Source organism: Ammospiza nelsoni, chromosome 29 (assembly GCF_027579445.1).
Source record: "Ammospiza nelsoni isolate bAmmNel1 chromosome 29, bAmmNel1.pri, whole genome shotgun sequence".
Taxonomy (NCBI): domain Eukaryota; kingdom Metazoa; phylum Chordata; class Aves; order Passeriformes; family Passerellidae; genus Ammospiza; species Ammospiza nelsoni.
The window spans coordinates 419,857-430,093 of NC_080661.1; the positions used below are offsets into that span (position 1 = coordinate 419,857).

The 10,237-nt window shown below is 55.0% G+C and overlaps 1 protein-coding gene across 1 annotated transcript; it reads right to left on the reverse strand.

Moving 5' to 3' along the window:
- Window positions 1–1,252: 1,252 nt before the first annotated feature.
- On the reverse strand, window positions 1,253–8,796 carry LOC132085189 (serine/threonine-protein kinase pim-1-like). Its single transcript, XM_059490558.1, has 9 exons — window positions 8,760–8,796; window positions 6,010–6,205; window positions 5,627–5,750; window positions 4,486–4,568; window positions 2,895–3,129; window positions 2,731–2,781; window positions 2,160–2,526; window positions 1,602–1,778; window positions 1,253–1,359 (listed from the first exon to the last, which is right to left on the reverse strand). The coding sequence occupies exons 1-9, from the start codon at window positions 8,794–8,796 to the stop codon at window positions 1,253–1,255; spliced, it is 1,377 nt and encodes a 458-aa protein (XP_059346541.1).
- Window positions 8,797–10,237: the final 1,441 nt, after the last annotated feature.

Here is a 10,237-nt window from a genome sequence, read left to right on the forward strand (position 1 = left end):
ATTTTTTAAAAGACACAAAGTCCCACTGACAGCTTTTTGCTCTGGTGTGGAAGTGCAGAAGGGCAATTCTCCATCCACCAGCTCCACACTGCACTGCCTCAGGAGCACGGCCCACTCACCAGCTTTGGCCCACTCGTGGCACTTCTGGAGGAGGAACAAAGTGCAATTCTACAATTCCAGCCAATAAAGAAGGAAGAATGGGACAGACAAAAACACCCTGTACAGATCCAGGCATTCAGCTGGGACTGTGGAGAGTTTGGGTCCTTGCCAATTGGATGTGTGTCCCCAGCTGCAATCTCTGGGCCTGCAGCAGAGTCTCACTCACCTGCCAAAGCAGAAAGCTCAGGCGCTGTGCTCACAACGGGCTCGTCTGATGTGAGCTGTCAGAGCAATGTGAGGGCAGAGCCAGCCCAGCTGGGCCCAGGGCTGAGCCCAGCAGAGCCCTGGCAGAGCCCAGAGCAGCCTCAGCACCCACAGAGCCCGGCTGCAAGGAGAGAAAGCAGAAACCGCCCGTCAGCTGAGGGCTCCCGTCCCCTTGTGCCAAGGCCTGCGGTGCCCAGGCCATGCTGGCTGTGCCCAGAGCTGCCCATCCCTGCTGCCTTTGGGAGCAGAGGAGGAGGGCAGGACACGTGCCCAGCCTGCAGCCAGCCAGGGCACATCCAGCCCTCAGCAGCTGCCCAGAGTCAAAAAGCAGCTGGGCAGCCGACTGAAGAATTTATTGCATCTGCCCCAGCAAAGTGGGAACCTTTGGTGCCCAGCCGTGCCATGCCCAGATCTGGGAGCATCCCCCTGCCTGTGCTCTCACCTGCAAATTGGGCCTGGAGCCTGGCTTTGAAGAAGGTGCCAGAATCCAAGTCCATCATCTTCAGCTGGCCAGACTGGGAAGAGATTGTCATCTTTGAGGTTGTCCTTGGTGTCTCAAGCAGCAGCCCCACCTGAAACAGCTTCTCCAGGGGCTCCTTCTCCTTCCCTGGGATCAGACCAGGCTGTCAGGGCTCTGCCCAGGGCCCCAGCCATCCATGAACAGGACAAACAAAACCAGGGGGATGGTGGCCACCAGTGCTTGCCACACCAGGTCTCCAGCTCAGCTCCAGCCCAAGAGCTGCATGTTCCCTTCTGCTGACCCCTGCTCAGAGCTACAGGCAGGACAAAACCAGCCTGGTTTGCTTTGCCACCGATTGCCAAGAGATGCATGGAGCTGGTACCTGCCAGGCCCCTGGATCCAACTGTGCACATGGATCTCACCCATCTTCTAGGGCAAAGGAACACCCTTCACCCAAGGATGACGGAAAAGCTCTTCTAAGGATGGCCTGTCCGAAGGCTGCATGGACAAACATCTCTTAATGACATCTTGGCACGCTGGGGAGAGAAACCAGAAACCACCAGTCAGTTGGAGAAGTTGCCCTCCGGTTCCCATGCCCAGGTCATGCTGGTTGTGCCCAGAGCTGGGCCTAAACTTCCCCATGGATGCTCTGTTTGGAGGAGAGCAGGAGAGCAGGTCATGTGCAACCTCCTCAGCAGCTGCCAGAGTGGTTTGCCCATGAGCCCGCTGCTGTCTCCCAGCACTGGTATCCCCCCCGTGCCCAGAGATGAGGATCCACCTTGAGAGAGCCATCGTGGGAACAAGATCCGCCCCCGGATGATCTCCTGGCCCCTCCGGAACGGGTGCTTCCCCATGACCAGGTGGCACAGCAGGAGGCCCAGGGACCAGATCGTGGCTGCCTCGCCGTGGTAGCGTTGGTGCTGGATCCACTCTGGTGGGCTGTAGGACTGGGTTCCTGTGGAACACAGACACAGCTCAGCAGGGGGCTGCTGCTGCTCCCAGAGCCCGGCCCCAGCATCCCTGGGCATGTGGGGGCTGCCCCAGAGGCACACGGGGTGAGCGCTGCCCTCTCGCCAGCACCTGGGACTTGTGCACAAACTTGGGGATGGAAAAGAAGCCACTGGTCTTGGAAGAGGGCAGAAGAAACCCAAGGAAGGCCCAACCATGACACACAAGGGAAAAACCCACCCAGTAGTGGAGAAAACCCACTCTCCCTCCCACCCAGAACAACTCGGCTCTAGCATCAATCCCATCCCAGCTGCAATAGAGGGAAGCCCCAGTGCTGCACCCAGGCTGGGCCACGAGATGCCCAGGAGCACCCCCTGCGAGGGCTCACCTGCAAATTGGGTGTAGGCTGTGTCTTGGAGGAAGGCGCCACAGCCAAAGTCGATCAGTTTCAGCTGCCTGCTGGCCAGGTTGAGCAGGACATTCTCGGGCTTAATGTCCCGGTGCAGGCCCCCGCAGCTGGTGCAGTGCCGCACGGCCTCCAGCACCTGGCGGAACAGCTCCCGCGCCTCCTCCTCCGGCAGGAACCCCCGCTCTGCAAGGAAACCCGAGAGCTCCTGGCACCGCTCAGGACGCTCCAGCACCAGCAGGAAGCTGTCGGGGAGCTCAAGCCACTCCAGGAGCTGAATGACACCGCCACAGCCAGTGGACACCTTTGCCAGCAGCACGATCTCCAGGGGTGCGCTGGTGCCGTCGGGCTGCGGGAGGAGCGCAATGCCGTCATTCGGGCCGAGGCCGTGCCAGGCCTGGGGAAGCCCTCAGCCAGCCCGGGATGCTCTGCGCCCTGCACTGGCCCCATGCCCGCTCTCCCCGCAAGGCTCCTGGCGGCTCCCACCGTGCCGGGCCCCGGCTCCTCGCCGCCCGGCACGGCCCGGCTGCTGCCGCTGGCCCCGCTCACTCACCAGCTCGCCCCAGTGCCGGATGCGATCCCGCGGCACGCGTTTGATGGCCACCTGCGAGCGAGGGAGAGCAGCGGGGTGAGCTCGCCTCCCGCCATGCCCAGACCCATCCTCCTCCTCCTCCTTCATCCCCTCTGCCTGCGCCCGCCGCCGGCCCCGCCGCTCACCGGGGCGCCGTCCGAGAGCCGCGTGGCCGCAAAGACGCTGCCGAAGCCGCCGCGCCCCAGCAGCGATCCCAGCCGATACCGCTCCTGTAGGGCCTCCTGCGCATTCCCTGCGGGCGGGACGCGGCTGTCAGCGCTCGGCCCGGGGCCAGCAACGGCCCCCGAGCGCCCCTCACCCGCCCCGGGCCCAGCATCCCCACCCGCCCCGGGCCCCGGCGGCTCGGGGCCGGCGGCCGCGCTGCCGAGGGGCGGAGCTCGGGCCGGGGAAGCCGCAGCGGAGGCGGCGGGAGCGGCCGCGCCGCGTGTGTGCTCCGCGGGCCCCGGGAGGAGCCGGGGCCGGGACCGGGGTCGGGACCGGACCCTGAGTTGGGTCCGGGGCTGGGCTCGGGCCAGGCGGAGCCGAAGGGCGGCGATGCCGCCCCCGCACCAGGCACTGATGCCCGCCCAGCAGCGCCACCGCCAGTACAGCCAGAGCCGGGCGGAGGCGAGACCGCGGCGGGACGGCCGGGGCCGGGCACGGGGCAGCCCCGCCCAGGGCCGGGGGCGGGCCGGGGGCATGGCCCTGCCCTGCAGGGGAGAGGGAGGCGGGGAGAGGAGAGAGAGGGACGCTGGGAAACGGACCCCGAGAGAAGGGTGCCCGACCGCGGGAAAGGGAGAGAAACAGAAGGAAAGTGAGAAAGAGAAAGCAAAGGAGAAAGACTGTTCAGAAGTATCTGTTTTGGTGCTGCCGCCGCTGCTGCTACTGCTGCTGCTGATGCTGCCGCCGCTGCAACTGAAGCACCGGGGCCGTTCGTCCCCGTGTCCGTTCCCCGCTCGCCCCACGAGCCCCACGTTCGAGCCCCGCGCGCCTCGGGGACAGCCCCTCCGTCTGCCCAAACACGGGAACTTTGCAGCCTTGAGCCCGGATGCAGAGCCCTGACTCCTGCACTCTGGCACAGCGATCCCCTCCCTTGCTGCTGTGCATTATCCTTGCTGAGGGGCAAACACTGTCGGGGCACCTTCCCTTGGGGTAGCATTCCTACCTGAGCCCAGCACTGCACTTACACCTCCAGTGTTGCTTTCCAGTAAAAACAGGGGAAGGAAAACTGTGTGTGGCTCATGGTATTTTAGAGTGTCTAAAAATCACTAAGTCACCAATCTTAGAGATGAGTTGCATCTGGAATTACTGGGATGGAGAAGCAGTGCAACATGGAAAAGGGGAGCATAGAAATTAACAGAGGAAAACACCTTGGATTGTTTCTTTCATTTTCATTTCACTTCTGGAAAGCTGTTTCAATTTTCCAGGAATCTTCTCCTGTCTGCTCTTCCCAAGAATCTCTCATGGAGAACAAGGTCAAGCTTCTGTCACAAGATTTGCCACCAGGAAATTATGCCACTGGTGAAATTTTCATTTTGACTGTTTGTGCTGGTTTGGGGCAAATTTTGGGAGGAAACCTCCAAAATGGGTCCGTCTAGAAAGCAAGTTCAAGCAGCCCCTACTCCTAATAGTTCAGGAAAAGACTTCCCTTGAGAAAAGTGAAAAAACCCAAGTTTATTTAACAAGTGAAGTATTCACAAGCATGAAAAATGAATAATATTAAATCAAACTTCTCACAGTAGTGAAGAGATGGCAAATTCAGAAAGTCCTTTTCGTGGGTTGTAGTTGGCTCCCTCGGTCTCTTCTAAGTCCCTCTGGTGCTGGAATGCAGCGTCCCAGAGCTCGGGGGGCCACAGGTGTGAGCTGCTGCCGGTGTTTGTCTGGGTTTTCAGTCCAGAGCAGGTGTAAACAGTTCCAAGAAAAAGGAAAGTCACAGTTCCTCCACAGAAAGAGGAACTTCTCTTCCTAAGCTAGCTAAAACCAAATTGCTAGACCTGGGCTGTGAAGGCATCAGGAAATTTCCAAATCTGGGCACTGGCGGTCCCAGCAAACACCAGAGCTGGATGGTGCTGGAGCCAGAACCTACAGATTTACAAATTTTGGCCTTCTGTGCCAGCTAATCCATGGACTTGGGCTGTGCCAGCACCAGGAAGTTTTCAGATCAGGGCGCTGGCGCTGCCAGCGAACACCAGATCTGGATGGTGTCATTGCCAGTGACAGAAATCTGCCAGATTTGGCCTCTGCTGGCACCGGGAAATTTCCAAATCTGGGTTCTGGTTACATGAAACGCAAGATGTGGGGGCGGTGCCAGAGCCAGTAGCAGGAAGCTGCCACAGGTTTTGGATTTCTGTGCCAGCAAATTGCTGCACTTGGGCTGTGCCAGAATTGGGAAATTTCCCGATCTAGGCATTGGCAGTGCCAGCAAACAGCCCATTTCAGGCTCCAGGCTCCAGGAAGGACTGGATCTGGATGCCTTCCTCTTTTCTTCTTTCCTTCCTTCTTTCTTGGGATCCTGCTGCCAGCAAACTCCAGATTGGGCGGTGCTGGCAAGGGGAAATTGCCAGTTTTTAGCTTCCTTTGCCAGCAAATTGCTGGACATGGGTGGTACCAGCACCGGGAAATTGCCAGATGTGGGCACTGGCAGTGCCAGCGCACACCAGATCTGGATGGGGAATGTGTCAGCACCAGGAAATTGCCAAATGTGAACTTTCAGTGCCAGCATATTGCTGGAATTATGCTGTGCAGGAACCTGAAAACTTCTGGATCTGGGCACTTGTGGTGTCAGCAAACACAAGATTGAGTTGCTGTGGGTACCAGGTATTTGCAAGGTTTTGGCTTTCTTTGCCAGAAAATTACAAGTCTTGGGCTGTGTTGGCACCGGGAAATTCCCGCATCTGGGCACTGGTGGTGCCAGCAAACACCAGATCTTGGCATTGCCAATGACGGTAGCAGGGAATTGCCACATTTTGGCTTTCTTGACCAGAAAATTGCTGGATTTGGCTCTGCCAGAACAGGGAAATATCCAGATCTGAGCATTGGCACTAGCAGCAAACACCAGGTCTGGGTGCCTGTATTGGCATCAGGAGATTGGCGGATTTTGGCTTTCTGTGCCAGCAAATTCCTGGACTTGGGCTGTGCCAGGACTGGGAAATTTCCAGATCTGGGCACTGCACAGCAAACACCAGACCTGGATGGTGCTGGTGGCAGCACTGGGAAGCTGCTGGGTTCTGGCTTTCTTTGCCAGAAAATTGCTGCATTTACGTTTTGCTGGCACTGAGAAATTCCCAGATGCTAATTTTCTGAGCCAGCAAACTGCTGGAATTAGGCTGTGCAGGCCTCTGGAACATTCCCGATCTGGGTACTGGGGGTGTCAGCAAACCCGAGATCGAGTTGCTGTAGGTACCAGGTCTTTGCTTGGTTTTGACTTTCTTTGCCAGCAAATTGCTGGACTTGGGCTCTGTCAGAATAGGAAAATATCAAAATCTGGGAACTGGCAGTGCCAGCAAACACCACATTTCAGGAAGGATTGGATCTGAATCCGTTCCCTCCCTGCCTCCCTCCCTCAACAAGGTGCCAGAGGGGCTGGACAGCAGCCAGGCAGAAAGGGAACCTGCAGGGACTGATGGACAGCAGGCTGGACATGAGCCAGCAGTGTGCCCAGGTGGCCAAGGAGGCCAGTGGCTCCTGGCCTGGCTCAGAAATGGTGTGGCCAGCAGGAGCAGGGAAGGGATTCTTCTCCAGTGCTCAGCACTGCTTGGGCAGCACCTTGAGTGCTGTTTGCAGTTCTGGAGCCCCCAATTTAGGAAGGACATGGAGGGGCTGGAGCATGTCCAGAGAAGGGCAACAAGGCGAGGGGGTGGGGGGGGATCTGGAGCACAAGAGCTTTGAGGAGTGGCTGAGGGAGCTGGGGTTGTTTATCCTGGAGGAGAGGAGGCCCAGAGGAGACAAGGCAGTGTCAGGGCACAGGTTGGACTTGATGACCTCCATGGCCTGTTCCACCCTTGCTCATTCTGGGATTCTCTGAAACCACCCTTGGAGCAGTTGCAGGATGAGCCCTGGGCCTCCTGTTCAGAAGCTCCAGCAGCCCAGGTCCCTCAGCTTCTCCTGCCAGCCCCAAAGCCCATCCTGTCAGTCCTGCAGAGCCTCTGCAGCTCCTCCTCACTGCCCAGAACAGGCAGCCCCAGAGCCAGACACAGCAGCCCAGATGTGCCCCCCTGGCCTGGGGTGCCGCTGGCAAGGGAGCAGCACCAGGCACTGCAGCAGCCTGCAGACAATTGATCTGAAGGCCAAAGCTCCTTAGCTCCTTCTGAAAGAGAAGGAACAGTTCCTCATTTCAATGAGGTGGAATGCTGGGCACCACAGCTCCAGGCGAGGACTGGACACAAGTTTGCTCCCACTGAGTGCTGGGATGGGTTCTGCAGGAGCTCTGGGCTCCTGTGCTTGCCAGGCACAATGAGGAGAGAAGGAGCCAAGTGCACTGATGTGGGAAATGGATTTGTAGAAAGATTTTAGGGCCTAATAGAAGGCCCACAAAGTATGAATCTATATATAAATCTTGAGACAAGGAATGCTAACTTAAATTTTTCCATGGAATAGGACAGATATTGTTGATAGAGTAATGGAGCTAGAAAAATATTTCTAAAGATGGTTTTGCAAATAAGACTTTGGAAAAACAGAGCTATGAAAGATGCATTGTAGTGGGACCCACAAGGGGTATTTTTAAATAAATGGCTTTAACGCATCTACAACATGGCATGGCAAAAGGCTGAAAGACCAAGAAACACTTATAATGTAAAATATTTAGGAACTAGTTGGCTTCTGATTGTGATGGCGTGAATGATAACATCTGTATTGTCTCACCCTTCTCATGAGACTGAAAATGGAATAAAAGATTTTCAAACACCTCTCAGCTGCCCCATCTCTAGGTCAAGAAAAGAGTATTATTCAACACACTGACACACCTTTGCCTCGAGCATAGCCCAGCCTGGACCAAACACACTGAAAGGTTTCCCATTTGGCTCATGTCTAGAAACATGAGGTCTGCTGTTTGACAACTCAGGTTGGGTTTGTGTCAAAGAGTTTCCCTCAGAAATACTGGGTTTGTCTTCCTCTGTGCCTTCCCCTCAGCAGCCTTGGGGATGCTCCTGTGTGAAGCCATCTGTCTCACACAGTTAGAGACGACTTCAAACAGGATATTGTGCAATAAGTCGTCTCCTCTAAAGTGTGCCAACAATCCCTTTCCAGCAATAGGAAATTATTACTAATGGATGGAATTGGCAAACCCACAGCAGTTTATTGACAAACAGAATCCCCCCATGACACGCGTTCCAAGAAGGCGCTGGGGTCTCTCTTGGAAGAACAGGAGCTGTCACGGAGCAGTTCCAGCAGCTGATGGAAGCTCGGGGGCTCGCCCGGTGTCAGCTTTCTCCCACGGCAGAGCTCCATGGGGTGGGCAGGGCAGTGAAGCAGCTGGGCTGGAGCCCCTCGCTGCCTTGTCTCCCCGGCGTGGCTCAGCTCACAGACTCTCGGGCTGGGAGCGGGGCCGCTCCGCTGCTGCCGGCACCGTGTCCCTGGGCTTGGACAAACAGTTTCCTGCCAGGAGAGCCCTGCACACTGCTCCACAGATCTTTCATACAGGCCCAAAGCAACTCCAAACACTCTGTCTGCAGCAGCTTTTCACAAAGGGCTGCAGCAATCCAGGACAGCTGCAAGTGAGTGTCGGAAGGCTCGTCTTGTTCCTGACAGCAGAATTCTTGATGATCTGATGCGGTTTTATTCAGATGTAACATGAGAGCTGAGGTTTTTGTGTTAAAATATTTCATGATGAGTAACAAGCCTTGGGTGCATGAGGTACAGGACTGACATGCCAAAGCATGAGCATATCCTCCAAAGTGGCCAGTTTAATTGCCCATTTTATTACTCTTGTATTTACTCCACACTAGTAAGGAAAACCAAGCTTAGCTTGGAGGCAAAACAGGCATGGGATACACTACGGTCCCTCACAGGCTCACCAGGGCTGGCAGTGGCACAGCAGGCCGTCTGCTTCATTGTGAACCACTACAGAGCTGCGTCCCAATCTGGTTTAGGTAGCGTGGTATTATTAAGATCTCCTTTTCTGCATGAGACACAAAAAGGAGATCCCAAATGATCTTCATGCAAGCATGCAGTAAAGAACTGTTCCTGCTATCCTAACGAAGCATTTGCTTTGGCCATTACACTCTTCCCATTCATCTTTTGATGCAGACACTTCAGGTTTTCCCCCACACCCCTGCAAGGCTGGCAGTCGCTATTTCCCATTTCCTGTTCTTCCCTAGAGATGGTGTAGTGGCTGCTTTGAAACAAAAAGCCCTGAGATCTGGAGAGCTTGAAGGAGCATGAAATGCTAATTAAGTGCTCATACTGGTAATACCCAGGCCTGCACTGCCCAGTGCTCTGCAGCAGCAGCAGCAGGACCATGCATCATTCCTGTTGGTGGATGTTCATGTTTCGGGTGTGCAAGAGCAGTGACTTTGAGGAGGTACAGAAATGCCCCTCTTCAAACAGTGGCTGTGCAAGGAGATGTGAAGTTTCACAGCCTTTTCTAGGATATTTCAGAAAGATCTAAGAGAATATTGTGGCATGGAGTAGGTCCCTAATTTTGTCTCCAGAGGAATCCCCAAAGGGCACATTGACTCTGCTGCTGATGGCAACCCCATAAGCTCATGGACCAGTTTTCTCTGCAACGTTCCACTCTGCCTGGGCTTTGCTAGGCCGGGACTAGACCCAGAGCTAAGCAAACACATGCAGCCAGGTGACGTGTAACATCAGAAGCTGGCAACTGTGGAGAGTCTGGTTCTAGCATGGCTTAAAGAAAGAGGCCATGAAGGTATACAGTTGAGGGAAAAGTAAAAGGTAGTTGTAAAGCATTTACCAGGCTTGATTCTATAAATGATTAGGCTCTCTCAAGCACCACTTTATAAACATTAAAATTTTCAGACAGTCTTCCCATAACAGGCAAACATTCTGTCCTTGGGCTCTCTGAGAACACTGATCCTGTTTTCAATAGACAAACCACAGGTATTGTAAACAAAAGGAGGGGTTAGAGTTTTCTCTGTAACCTATTGTGAGCTTGGATTTTGCAATATGCATGAAGTTAATTAACACTGTTATATAAAGTGGATGATTGATCAATAAATCAAAGTCAATGCTAATCAACGACAAGGTGGGTTGGCTTCCTTCGCTTTCGACAGGCAACCATGAGGACTTTGCTGCCAAAAGGTTACAGTTTGCAATGGGCCCCAAAGTGTTTTTCCCTAAGGCAAAGCAAACTGAAATGTGAAGTTTAAAAGCTTCAAATGACTACGAAAGGAAACTGCAGAATAATTTCTGGAAGTGCAGCATTGTCAATGATTATGCAGCCCACCAACAGCTGGAGCTGAATCCAGAATTGCTTCTTCAAGCTGTGCAGGAATTCATTCCACTGGCAAGCACTGGTCCACGGGAACAAATG